The sequence below is a fragment of the Rhinolophus sinicus genome, linkage group LG01, assembly GCF_036562045.2.
Source record: "Rhinolophus sinicus isolate RSC01 linkage group LG01, ASM3656204v1, whole genome shotgun sequence".
Classification (NCBI taxonomy): domain Eukaryota; kingdom Metazoa; phylum Chordata; class Mammalia; order Chiroptera; family Rhinolophidae; genus Rhinolophus; species Rhinolophus sinicus.
In genome coordinates, this window is record NC_133751.1 from 183,553,045 (window position 1) to 183,567,964 (window position 14,920).

At 36.6% G+C, this 14,920-nt stretch overlaps 1 protein-coding gene across 8 annotated transcripts in view; it reads right to left on the minus strand.

Annotated features, from left to right (window-relative positions):
* Positions 1-1,996: 1,996 nt before the first annotated feature.
* Positions 1,997-14,920, minus strand: part of INO80D (INO80 complex subunit D) — a 60,858-nt gene continuing 47,934 nt past the window's right edge. For all 8 annotated transcript variants that reach the window (XM_074340838.1, XM_019726893.2, XM_074340848.1 and 5 more), the window contains one exon: positions 1,997-13,776. In XM_074340838.1, coding sequence (XP_074196939.1) covers positions 12,614-13,776 — 1,163 coding nt within the window. In that variant the 3' untranslated portion in view covers positions 1,997-12,613. The remainder of the gene's footprint in view (positions 13,777-14,920) is intronic.

Here is a 14,920-nt window from a genome sequence, read left to right on the forward strand (position 1 = left end):
CCTGTCTCTTAAATTGTGACGCCAGATTAGCCTTCCTGAATCACAGCTACCCATCACTCCCTTGTCCACTGCCTAGCCTTCCATGTTCATTCTGCTCACACCCCTATTAGCTTCTCCACTCTATTCGTCACCAGTCTCCATACATTTTACACTGAAGTTGAAATGCTTCGTTCTCACACCAACCATGAGTTATCTTGCTTATACTGCTCCCTTCATCTGGAATTTTCTCCACTTCTGAATGTCCAAATACTGCCCATCCTTGAAAGTGCTCTGTTCAGATGCACTTTCCTCTACAAAACTTCATGTCCTTTGGTTGGAAGTGATCTCTTTCCAACATGAACATACACAGCCCTTTATCACTCTCCTAAGCACTTGATGGTTTTTACGTTGTTTGTATAGCTACCCATCTTCTCTCCTACTACACGGCAAAGTCTTTGAGTATAGAATCCAGTTGTGATTCATCCGCTATCACTAACACAAAGTGCTCAAAAATATAAATGACTTTAAAAAAATGAATGGAAGATGGAAAGACAGAAGATTGGAAAGATAGAAGAACAGAAACAACAGATTTCAGAGTGCTAAGGAATAGGCGTATCTCCGTTACAGGGATTTGAAGTAGGAAAAATAACTGAGTAAGTCACGTGTTAGTTGAAGAATTTTCCAGGAGCTAGTTATGTGAAAGGAGAAAAATTATACCATCGTAATGTTCAGATCCACATATTGCTGAAAGAAATAAATTAATTCAAATAAGCAGGTTTATAAACAATACAATTTTTAAAAAAGAATTATTGTTAATGAAGCAGAGGAAAGAGCAAGGAGGTGGAGATATGCTAAGGAAGGAATTAAAATATATGCTCTTCTAAAGTCTAATCTTTGTTGTCACATGGCCATCCACAGGCTCTCAGCGCCACCCCTTTAAAGATATTGCCTCAACTCAAACATTTCACTAATAAATAGCTTGTCCCCTTAAGGCTACTATTTTTTAAAAATCAAATAAAGAACTTAGAATAATATTAAGTTTGTGCATTTGTGCAGAGATTTATAAAAGAAGCATCCTTAATTAGAAAAAAGTAAAAGAGTTTTAAAGCAACAAGGTACCATGTAACTGAAGAAAAGGACAGAATAATTTCAAGCATTCTTCTTCATACCTGGTCAATTTCAAAAGCAGAGGAATTGATGGATGACATTCTGTCCGTGCTGGTCAGCTTACTACACAGTACTGTTGACATCTGCCTCTAGCGTCAAAATGTTAATTTCTTTTAGAGAAGCAAAACACAGTTGTAGAATATATCTTAAACATGCCTGGATTAAAGACCAAAGAAAACAAGTCAAAATGACCCACAAAAATAAAAAATAGTGAATCTCTACAATGGAATGTGTAATTTTAGATTACAAAATTTTCTTTGCAAATTTTGTCCTAGCATCTATATGTTCCACAAAATCCCTCAGCAACAAGACAGCACAGAAAATGAAAAGTTCCAACTGACATATTAAAAAAAAAAAAAAGGAACAATTCAATTTCAAGGATACAGGCACGCACTTGGCAATACCTTAAAGGAAAAAAGAGTGTTGCTTCAAGATTTTTTTTTTTTAAACTTTGGTTATACAGCATGAAATTGCTCTTATACTTGTGAAGCTATGAAAATGAAGAGAGAAGGGGCGTCTGATTAAATGAAATAGAAATTGGCTTGTAAGACCTCCATTACAGCATATATAGTAACAATTTCAAATCCAACTTCTGGTTGGATTTCAAGGTTGGATACCACATTAAAGTCACCTTGGCTAGCATTTAATTGATGCTGTTACAAATATTAGTCATTGGCAGTCTAGTCATAAAGAACCATGAATGTATTTCTCTAGAATTCTTGATAACATATAAGATATTAAAAAAAATATTTACTCTGCTTAAATAACAAAGTGAAGGGGGAATATACTTCCCTTGGATTAGTAGCCTCCATCAATATCCAAGTAAAGGAAATTATACCCAAAACAAGGCTACTTCACAGCAAGATTTATTAATACATCCAAAAGAAAGAAAGAAAAATCATTTTGTCACACTATATACAGATAATACATACAGTGTTTTATACACATATTACATCAGTTTTTACACAAGAAAAATATACATAAAAATGTAAACTTTTGTATACAAAAACCCTTAAACAAATTAAACAAGGACCAGATAACAAAAGGAGACCAATCATTATTATTTCATCAAATTTTTAAAACAGTAATACAGTACATTCATTGAGATATATATGGAAAATGTGAGCCATCTCTTCTTGTTTAAAGGGAAATTACAAACCAAAAGCCCAGTACCTCCCAAAATGTGGTCTCCCCCCACAATATCACACCCAATGCCATAGATATGCCTTTCCTTCAAAACGGGGGGGCTCTTACCAAAACCTGCCAGTCTCACCTTGCTCCTATGGTCTGTGCAGAAACGAGTGGCTCCTTGCTTTTGTGCATATAACTAAGCTTCCAGCCACTATTAACACAAATACATAGAAGCTTCTCAGTTTGTAAATTCCCTTTAAGCAACTTTTTGTAAATATTTTTAATGTATGCGCTGTTAAACATACTTGTGTGCCAAGGTGAATGAGAACACTGAAAAAGAAGGGTTTTGAGAACTGCTAGTCCTTGCTACCGTGCAGTTACTTTGTTAAAAGAGATTTTAAAACTGTGCAACCTGTCTGTCCTTTACTGGTTTCAAATAAGCTACCTCACCTTTGATTTCCCACTGCAACTTGGTTTTAACTTCCACTTCAGGACTCTAGTTAGTACCATTCAGTCGCCAAGAGGCTTTTTGTTAAAGGCTGCTTCTGATATCAAGTTCCAGCTAAGCTACTCTGAAATCACTCAAACCCCAACCTCTCTATTTTAGTCTTTGGGGCTACTCTTAACCCACCGTTTTGTTGTAACATCTTATAATTTAGGCTTATCCATCTACAATCCTCTCTCTGTAAGGTCGTGAAACGAAATCTGCTGCCAACTCATCACAAGATAAAATATTTAACAGTATTTTCTTAATATTCTCTCATTTGGTGTGTCTAATATCAATTATCAATTTGATATACTAATGAAAAATACTTGAAGCTGTGGGGAATAAGAATTAAATCTATGTCAAGTGCATGCAGACTTGGAGTTCTTTTTTAAAAAATGTCTGGGAAGACCTTTAATAAATAGCAAAACATGCTTAAGACAGCTTCATGAGAGTGCTGCCTTCTCTCTGAGTTGAATTTTGAAGAAGGCAGAATAACATATTTCCCTGCAGCGAGAGAGTAGTTAACTTCCCCCAGGCGAAATGATCTGGACGATCATTATTTATTAATGAAAGGAAGAGGCAGATTGGTGAATTAAGTTGATCTAGGAGATGGTGGATGACATGTACTAATGGAAATACTAGGATTGCTTTATAACTGAAATAAACAGGCTGGTTTGTGGGACGTCTCCATTTCAGAGACAGGAAAAATGCACAAGGTTCCTCAAGTGAGTCTCCAGCTCTCGCCTTCTCCCATGAGACACATGGCATTTAAAAAATGACAGTCTCCCTTTCGGTTAAAAAAATAACATAACAAGGAAAAGGAAGATAAATAAATAATGTGTGGATGTCTTTAGATGAGACTTTTAAATGTTCTTTAAATAATTTTTGATAATGTATTTTAAATCATTACATACAACTGCCATTGCAGCGACAATATTCCAGTAGGGCAGCATTTTGCTAAATGTAAAAGATTGCCATTTAAAACTCATACATGTACATGTGTATATACAGTATATCAACATTATTTATATACATATATATCTAGAGAGCAACATTTCATTGCCTTTGAGTATCTATATATCCACTCCCACAATATATACTAGAGACATACTGTGTGAGTATATACGAAAGTATATGTACACATGCTCCGACATGTATATATACACTTTTGTCTGTGTGTGCATAAGAGCTTTAAAGGCACAATATATAGAGAGATGCAAGTTTGCTAAAGAGCTGCAGCAGAGTTAAACAGAATGTCACAAAATATGAGAAGAGTCAAAAGGAAATAGAGCAGAATTCATTACACAAGAATTCATTAAAGCAGTTTCATCATGAGTAAAATGAGTTAGTTATAAAATTCAAGACGTTTACATGTAACTTTGTATACTTTCCATTAAAATGAAAATGGTAAACTTATGATAAAATTACAAAGTAAACTAAATTTTCAAATGACAAATGACAATAAATAAGGAAATAAACCTAACACTAATATCAATAATAAAATCATAATAATGTTCTTTTTTAATTTAAGTAAAAAATCCCAAAATTGTCTAGGTAAAATTTTTAAATCAGTTTTGACTGAATGTTGATTTTTGTTTTTGAGACAAAGACGAATGCCTGATTCTCAAATATACTATAGAAAATATTACCAAAACTTGTATGTTCTGGGAAATTTCAGAGATAAAGATCTTTAAAAGAAACAATTGAGAAGTTAATGAAATACACTTAAGACAAATGCTTCTGGCTAGAAAGGACCTCATAAAGGAGAAAAAAAACACAATGAAGTGTGATTTTTTTAAATGTTGAAAGATTGACTTAGAAGTTAGTGAAGATGAATGGAATTGGCAAGTAAGAATAGTTCTAAGAGAAATTAATTTATACTAACCATAAACAAGACTAGAACAGAAAGGATTTCCATTTTAGTACGCTCTGGTGATGTACTCGACTGTCACTTCCTCCTGCTTACAGAGTAACCCAGAATTTTCCATAGATGTATAATCTTGCTTAACAAAGGCTGTTTATCTATTATACACACACATTTTTTTAGGGAAATATATGTATATAGCTTTATCTATACACACACATATACATACGTGTATATATAGATTATACAAATGTATAAATAAACATAATACTTCTCAATCTTTCCATTGACAAGGCAAGTTCACATTCAGCAAAGTGCCACCACATCCCATATACACATCTCTGTACAGATATACACAAAGGGTCTATTTTCACCCTTCAATCAGGGGGAATTTATTCTAGCAAATCCCATTAATTAGTAACTGAAGGGAGAAATGGCACCAATACAAACTCCCTTCTTTCATTTGCATGCATATGTACAAGAAATATGCAGATTTTTAAAAAATCTATAAAGCAAGAGTGAATGGAACTGGGAGATGCTACAAAAATACAACTGTAAAAAGAACAACATATAAAGCTTTCCAAGGTCTTGACTATATATAAGATGAATGAGGCTTCAAAGATAACTACAAATTCAGGTGTATTATCCAAAGTTGTTTTGACATATTTCAAAGTACATGATTTTTTAATATTAAAAATAAATGTGATTGGAGCATTTAATAACAACTCTAGTTTTGACTATTTTAGACCACCAGATACTCCAGTAATGAGTGTATAGCAAAATGACAAATCTCAAAATATAGGAATGTATTTTTTTAATTACATATGAATCAAGTCAAAGGTAGCATAATTCTTCCTAGAGCCAAAATACGGGGTAGGGGGACATGCTAACTTCATAAGTAATAGCACAATTGAGTAATTGTTTTTTTAATTTTTGGAAATACCAGCAATCATCCCAGCTTTGAAATGTGCATGGTGAAATGATCCCACCATCACTTTAAACAAAGCAGTTGCTTCAAAAAGTGGCATTCTTTATAAAAGGTCTATAATATTGGTAACTTCACCAAGAAAAGATGGTCAATAGTATTTTCTAACTCAGAATATAACAAAATCTATTAATGTAAAAAAAAAGTTCAACTGATGATCTCTGGTCCCATCACCCCAATAGATAAACACAGCTCATGTCTTGGTCTTTCTCTCTCTCTCTCTTATTTTTATGCTCAAAAGCAAGAGGCTGGTCTTAAAACCTACTGTTTCTCATGTCATTTTAAAAACATAGCATATAATCAAAATGTTAAAATGCACATGATATCAGAGCTAGCCTTTTAACATAAGATAACATGATGAAGAAATTGGTGTATTTATACAAGAGACAATGAGAAAGTAACTCCCTCAACTAAACAAAATACCCTCAACTAAATAAATCATATTTCTACAATACATTGTTACCTTTCTCTATTTTTACTGAAGCACACATTCATCTCTCTCACACTTGTGCCCCCAATGTATATTTTTGCATGTGTGTAAAAACACAGACATATACATACACACAAGTAATTTAATTCTATGTTTAAGTCACAGTGGGAATTCCTTAGTGAGGAGGGATAAAAAGGTTCCTGAATAAGACACTGAGAACATCTAGATTTATTATTTTTTCTCTATTTTACTTCCCAACTTACAGAATCAACTGTAAATTAAAGAATAAATCCATAGGAAATAAAAGAGGTCTTAAATTAGTTTACAAATTCCAGCTACAGTAGTTGGGAATTTTACTTGATCTATGTATTTCTATTTACCCTGTAACTAAGCTTCTAGCCATCTTAAGTGTAAACCACAGATCATTTACTAAAGAAACATGATTCTCAACAGTTCTATGAGTAGTAATAAATGGTCTAATGGTGTTCTACATTTTGAGGCCCCAGAATATCCTTTTATTTTATATATCTGCAAGGTAGCAAAGGATAGCTATACACCTTGACACGGCAGAGATCCAGTGTAAAAAGGTGCTTCACTAGTTTGTTGTTTAAAAAAAAAAAAAAAAAAAAAAGCTCATATATAATTTTTTAGCTATTAAACACATAGGCAACATAATTCATTACACTCAATACAGCTTTAGTATAAAACTTATAATTTATGAGGTGATGTTAATAGCATAAATTAATATACCTTTTCTCTTAAAATCTACAATAAGTATTCTGAAAGCTCATTGGGGAAGGAGATTTTTAAATAAAAGTTTTAAAGCTGTGCGTGATGGGAAAGGATTCTGTATGCTGAAGCTGAGATGAGAGGCTGAAGGAGAAAGGAAGAAAGTCCTATGCAAGACACTGTGGGCTACGAATCCAAATGTTTTCTCTTTCTTGCGCTCTCTTCAATGATGAGTCACCTTTAGTTTCTTGAAAACTATTTTCTTATTTTAAAAACTGCCCTCATTTCCACAAGGAATCCCTGAGACATACTCAACACTATACAGTGAAAAGAACGATCACTGTTGAGAGGAACTGATTCAACCCTTCCAAGCAGATGAAGACAACGTCACGACTAAGACTTCCCATCACTTCTGCACTGATCTGCTGGAACCCACTGTACCTTAACCACGCAGGGTGGAGTCATTTCAGGGCAAATCAGTCTATTCCCCAAGTAAAAGCAATGGTGTGGCATTTAGCTGCATGGGAGCCTGCTGCGTTGCAAGTTGAAAATTTTTCCAAGGGGAACTTTGGGTGCATATAGAGCTTACTTCAGTGGTCCCCAGCTTAAAAACAAACAACAAACAAACAAATAAACAAAAAGCGAAAGAAGAGGATTCTACTACTCTTAGGCCAGGATCAGTACAGACGTGTGTACGTGTTCATACTTCAGGACTGGACATGGGCTGAGCAAGCCGGCAGAAGGGAAAAGGAAAGGAAGCTGTGCTGCCTGCCTAGCTTCCTAAGTTTGACAGGTTTTCTCTTATGAGACTGTTTTTCACACTAAACTTTGGATCACCAAAAACTCTGCCATTGAAAGTAGCCTAACATTCCCAAGATCTGGGAACCTAGGGGAAGGAAAGTCCTACCAAATTTGCTCTCTCTCTGAAATGCCCCATTTCCTTTTATTAGCTCTGTATCACAGTGCAGAGAGAGGAAAGCTAACAAAAAAAAGAAACAGCTGGAGTGAAAAGAAAATTCTTGCTAGTTAGAAATAAGGCTCTCTAAATTTGACCCACAATTTCCACATTGATGACACTGGTTCTTAGGAGAGACATAATTATTAATTTATGTTTTATGTTTTCTTTCCTAACTCACTGGTCAGGGGAAAACGAATATGATCTTCACTGGTATTTTATAACAAATCTCTTGAAAAATAGCATTTACAATATTACTTTAATCTACTAACCATGGATTTTGGTTCCTTCCAGAATATTGGAATGCTTATAAAGTCCAAGATATTAAGAAGTCATTAAATGTTTTACCTTTCTGTAGCATGCCAGTGACGATTCAATTATTTTCAAAGTATTGAGGTGGGGGGAAATCTAAGTTCTATTTTTTATATATATTCCCATCCCCCACCTCTACCCCCAAGAAATATATTTCTTGTCAGGAAAAAAAAAATCCTTTGAGCAATGTAGGTGTTAGTGATGAAAGAGATACAAATGAAAACTATTCAGTAGGACTACATTTTCTTTTTCTAGGAATCCTTCAAATTGCCTCAATAAACTGTAGAATTCTGTTGACCATTTAGAAGACCATTATATTAGATTATTCTATGTATACTAGATTAAAAACAGAATTTAAAAGAATTTTAAAAGGCTAAAAAGAGGATGAAGAAAATGGAAATATCTAAAAACATTTGAAATGAATTTCAAACCTATTAATTCATTTAGTGTTTTTAATATCTTCATCTTTTTACAATAATACCAATCCACGACAACCTATTGAACTAACTTGGAGAAAAGGTAATTGCCTCACACGACACTGCTGATGAAGCCTCTGACCCATCATCACCAACCCCCACCGCCATGGTACCAGGGCACAGGATGGAGGGAGCAAGTGTCAATCAACTGACAGTACAGGAGTTCCCTGCAGGCTTGAATTCTAGTGCCAATTGATAAGAACTGAATGGTACAGGTCCACAGACATAGAAATTCTTACACATAAGAAAATTGTACCGAGAGGGCACCTGTGTGTCTTCCAGACACCGTTTCTTTCCAAATCAAAGAACTGTCTTTGCTGCTCTGGATTGTGATCATGGATTGAGAACAAGCTCTGATGAGGAAAAGTTTTAGTGTTAGTCACAGAAAATGGTGATTCCTAACTTGGAGTGGAGAGATTGGGCTTATTTAAGAAATATGCTTATAAATAATTATTTGGCAAAGATAAAGGGTTAGTTAGCTTTCTTTAGCCTTGAGCCACTCAACATATAACTACAATTTTAAGGAAAGGAAAAGAAAAACAAATATTTTTCCAACTTTATTTTCATACCTACTATTTGCTTCTCATTAAATTATAATCTTTTCATGGAGGGACACTAGACACAACATGCTGCCTGCCAACATGAAATTGCTCAGGAAGTCATTTATAAAGCAGTCATATCTCACATGGTAGGTTACTAGAGAAAATAATCCTTCGCCGTATAAGCTACGCGACGATAATTAGAAAATGTTTTCATTGCATAGTCTGTCACTTGGTGGGTTAAGTGTAATTGCTATTAACTATTGTGAATTGTTTACTAGCTACATAATCTACCCAGATGTGCAAATTGCTAAGCCATTTTTAACAGAGGAAAAAACAATGTCATAAGTTCTTTAATTAAAATAATATTAACAATTATGTAGAGAGAGTGAAGGAGAGAAAACACGTCTTTTCTCAGATGCTACAGATCACAGCCAATGAACATCATACATAAGAATGGAATTCAGATTCTCAGAACACAAAACGTATCCACTAACTGCAGCAACTCTGTAAATCAAATCACATTAACACAGTCCAACTGGCCTTTATAAATGGTCCCCCAAAACTGCAGAAACAGAGTGAACCTTCTTTGCTACTACTTCTCATGAGTTGAACACTAGAATAAAAGCTAGTTTCCACCTAATTAGGACCTTATATAAAATTTGTTTTTGATTCCAGTATTGCCTTATTATAGCATTAAAAGAGACTAATTTTCCTATTTCTGGAGTAAAAGACACTTCATTCCTTTCTTTACACATTAATAGCAAACCTACTACTAATAGACCAGAATTGCTCCGTTAGCTAAAAGAAAAACAACAGATATCTCTGGGTTCACAAGATGTTCTTCTCTCTTCCAAATAGGGACTCAAACAAGAAACAGCAAGAGCAAAGCAAATTGTAAGCTCAGATGTTTGTTTTGAAGTAGATGAAATGAGAGGAAAATTTCCTTTCTTACTAATTCCTCAAGTCCACACTGGGACTTTCTACCGGGTGCCCTTTCTTCAAGCGATCATCGTGGGCATCTAAACAAAAATGAATTTACTCAAAGTTTTTGGTGTGAAGCTGTAACTGGCAACATTCCTGATCATTTCTTGCTTCCTTACTAGAAAGCAGAAAAGGGCTTTTAAATGCACATAAAACAGAAAATTGCAAACAATAAAATGTGCAACTTACTGCAAACTCAGTTTTGATAACTGAAGAATTTTAAGCAGCTACCATGAGGGGACAAATAGCCATGAAAATTCAGATCGACTACCCATGACTTTCCCTTTGCTGTCAAAGAAGGGCTGATAAGAAGAAAGTCAATGCGCTGCTCCCTACAATGTTTCATTAGTACACAATGGAGGACAAACCAAATAGCTGGGAATGGACAGCTATCTAGTAATGATTACAATGGGGTGTGAAAAGAGTTTAGCAAACTAAATGACACTTTTGAGCAGAGATAACTACTCATAGTCATTTCCTTATAGTACATTAAAATAAAAAAGCTTACTAACAGGTTCACAGGTGAGAAATAGTCAAATTATCTGTTCTCACCGTTCACAATAGAAATTTATGGTGATACCAAATATAATTTTGCTTTGTGACATAATTTATAATTTAGAAATTTCTCAATCTGCAAAAAAGACAAAGCTATTAAAAATAAATCTTCCAATTATCATGATTAAAAAAAACTAAATATATTACAAACTTATTTTTGGCCCACAAAAAGAAACTTCAATAAATACAAAATAGGGCATATAATGATTTCATACAGTCATGTGACATTTCCCCTCCATAATCTCAGGCACGTGGTATCTGCATAATGCCTGCTGATCACCATCATTCCTTTAAAAAGCAGAGAAAGAAAAGCTTTCAAAAGAAGGGATTGGTTAGAATTAGCATGGCATAAAGAGAATACTTATAGGAAGTAGGAAAATACATCCAAATCTTTACCTATTGAAAAGGAATTAAGATCAAATATTCCCTGACAAATGAATCATTATATCACATCATTAATAGATATGCTCTCTCTAATCATCTTTTAAAATATATATATGTAAGTTAGACTAGACTCAGGTATAAATAGCCAATGGTTATCTCAAGGGACAGTGAACCATCTCGGCAAAAGCAGAGCACAGATGCCTTTAAAATCTAGTTCCACCCTTCTTCTGGGAGGAGATGGGAGGGCAAGGGAGAAGGCAGGTAAAAAGAAAACTCACATGTTCATTTCATAGTCACCAACTTACTAAACTACCCACCATGATTTTTAAGCCTAAAATCCTGGTACTTTAAAACAATTTCCCCCAAATTAAACCTAAGTACTTAAGTTATTTTAAAAGTACCAAAGGGTAGGTAAAATTTATGTCTCATTTCCATATTCTGCTTTGAAAGAAACTTTAAAATGTGTATCCTTCAGATATTACATATCACTTCACAACTGGTACATTGATTCCACAAGCGTGTTCAACATTTTACAAATCTCACCAAAGAATCACTACTGTAAACATGAAAAATTTAAAAGTAAAAGATGGATCAAGAAGTTCACAGATCCCATCTTTCCAAATCTATCTGACCTATCCTGGGTTTCACATCGAAGTATTTTCTTTAATTACATCTTGCGAATGTATTCCATGACAGAGGGATTTAGGAACAAATGCGTATCTAAAAAGGCAATATAACAACCAGACCTCAGAATTTCAGCCACCCTGCAGTCACTCCAGGCGAGCTTTTCAGGACATCCCCACGGCACTAATATGAATCCAGCTTTTTGTGTTCCGGGATAACTTAGCAGAAAAGGGTTGGGCTATTTATGCCACCAGACCACCACCCTCTTTAGTAAAGAAACTTAGTTAACTCAGTGGGAAAGAATGACCAACCTTATTAGGGTTGTGAGACGTGGGAAAGGAGAAGAGCCTTATACTCATTAGGGAAAAAAAACAATAACAATGGGACAGCTGCTTCCTGCCCTACACAAAAAACACACACGAGGGCGCACACATACACACAGGCAGTCAAAAGACTCGTGTTTTTCTTTTTAATTAAACATGATCACAATTAGGAATGGACTCCTGGCCTCATGTGGTAGTGAGCAGTTGGTGCTAAGTCAGAGCCTTGTCTTGATCTGCCGCTGCACACCATGTGCTACGTCTTACACACAGAGACGCAATGAAGAGCATCATTCTACCAAGAACCACCTATGTAAATACCTGGTAATCGAATGAAAAGCATTGATCTGAATCCTAGGAAACAGGGCACTGGTAATCTGAGGTATCTTCCACTTCTAGGACTCGCTGCTAAAAGTCGCTTCTGTCCAGTCACTGTGCTGAGCCACTAAGGAAACCACTGGGGTAGAGTGACCCTGCCAGGAGGGAATGAGCACCAGTGCAAAGGAGCACATGTGAACACTGAAGCAAGGTCCACTGCAGGGTAACTTGTTTAACTGGAAAAGGGAGTTCCCCTCTAGTCCCCATCTGTTATTTTTAAAATCTTCTTTAGGAAAAGGGGAAAGGAGTGATAAAGAGGAAACAAAGATAGAAAACACCAGGTTCCCCACCTGCCTGCAAACACACAGACGCACTCAGTTAGGGGAGGTAAAGGGAGAGGATGCATTATTGGTACTTGTAGCTGTGGCACCTGTTACTGTGAAGCCTGTAGGAGGCGCTATAGAGCTGTGGCTGGGCTGCAGGTCCTTAGGAATGCCACTGTGAGAACTCAGCTGGTGGCCGAAGGCTGCGCTGAACTGAGGGAGCTGCTGCTTGGGAGAGGTGGAGGCCATTAGTTCAGCAGAAGGCCCCATGCCACTGAAGCTGGTCTGCGGTAACCCCGGGAGCACACTGGAGCTGCTGGGGGTCACGGTGGCGAAGGCAGGCTGTGTGGTCTCTGAGTTCGAAGTGGTGGGTGGCGTGGATAGGGACGTGGAAAGAAGATGTCCATCTGCGTCGAGAAGGTTGCTAAATGGAGAGGGATCTCCGAGGTTGACAGGGAGATTGCCCCAGTGAGTCCTGGGGTTTACGACTCCTCCAAGTGGCACCTCAAGTTGGGTTGGGAGCAAGTGCTGCGTCATGATGGGCATCTCTGCTGAAAAGGTAGCTGCCATATTATCACCAGAGTAAGATGTGTGGGGAGAGGTGATATGGTCACTGTAGGGAGACGGCACGTGCTCACTATCATAATGGCTTCCATGGGGCGAGGAGTGTGAATGATCACTGCTGTATTGCTGTCGTGAGGTGATTAGGTCATCTGCCTTGCTCAGCAGCTGGGCAGGATGTGGCCTCTGGGAGGCATGGCTGCCATCATGAAGTCCATGAAACTGTCCTGGGAAGGCTCTCTCCCCAAGTGCACTCTGGCTGATCAGAGTGGCAGAAGTAAGGCCAACGTTGGCTGGGGCAGAGAACTGCCCTTGGATCTGCCCTGCCAGGGGTGTAGGTGGGTTAGACAAGGTAGCAGAACGGAGCAGGTTCTCATCCAGCTCTAGACTAGAAAAATTGTCGTGTACTATGCGCCCATTCAACAGCTCCCCGAGGTCCGTGTTTACTTCTCGGCTCAAGGACTGAATTCCTGAAGCTCCAGTACTTGTGGAGAACACCCCTATTCCTCTGTCTGACAATTCCTGGACTGGCACACCGTCTGACTGGGTAAGTACCCCAATGGTACTCAGGCACTCGAGAGAAGTTACAGCCTGCAAAGCCCGTTCAAGTTCCTCAGCCTCTTCGGTGGTTGGGAGGAGGTCTCCATTCTTTCCTGAGTAAGCAAAAGCCATCAAGAATCAGCAGAGCTTTTAGCTGTCCCAGACCACAAAAGCTATGCATGTAAGTTATTTCTAACAATATTCTATTACAGAGGCCCCGTTGAAAGAGAAGTTTCCAAGGACTGGACCGGAAGGAAAAAGTGAAATATTCACGTGTAGGACAGGTCTGAAATGTCAAGCTGTCCTAGAACTTGTATCACATCTTCAGCTTATTTATAGTACTCTCAAAAATTAGCTCACCAAAGTATTAAGTTCTTAGGGATTCTGAACACTACCAATTCAAAACTCATTGTGACTGTCTGAATACACAGATGTTTTTACCTGAAGTTATATTAAAGTCATTAAAATAGAAAATATATCCTATCAGTTCAGATTTGCGATAAAAGGCTGTGCAGGAGGAGTCCACCAAGTTGTTCTCTTAGACTCTTCCAGCCGGAGGGGCAGCTGTGGAAGAACTAGGACACAGAAATTCATACATGGATCTTAACACAACACTAAGTACCCACTCAGCTCATCTCATAGATTATCTTTTAAAATGCTGTTGCATTATTCTCTAATCCTTCCCTCTCATTCTTCTCCCATTTCTAACTGCTTTTCATAGTATGGAAACCTTTGGGTCTACACTGACTTCATTTCCAATATAAAAACATCTATTGTTAGGAACTTGATTAATCAACACAAAAATATCCAGTTTTTAACAGTGAAAGGAACACTCTAAGAATATAAAAGATGTCTCCTGAAATCACCAGAGAATTGGCGGGACAAAGTAAAGTTTGTTTTGGAAAAGCACTTCAATTGAAGTACAAGGTGGGGTATTAAAATCAGGACAAGTTCTAAAAGGCTTCAATAAACTCAGGTTTGAAATGTCTTCGCTCAAAAATATGTTCAAGTAAAATTACTCATTTTAAAGGAACGAAGTTATAAACCTAGTTATCAAACTATCCATCAACTAAGTCTATATAATATGGTTAAACAAATTGCACATGCCTTACCTTCTGAAAAGGGTAAATTAGCTTTAGCAGCATGATATTTTCTAGCTACAGTGAAAGATATTATATGTGAAGAGGAATACTTCAAACACACCTCCAAAAACTGTTTCCCTTTTTAAGAACTCATTTAAAAACCCAGTTTTCTTGA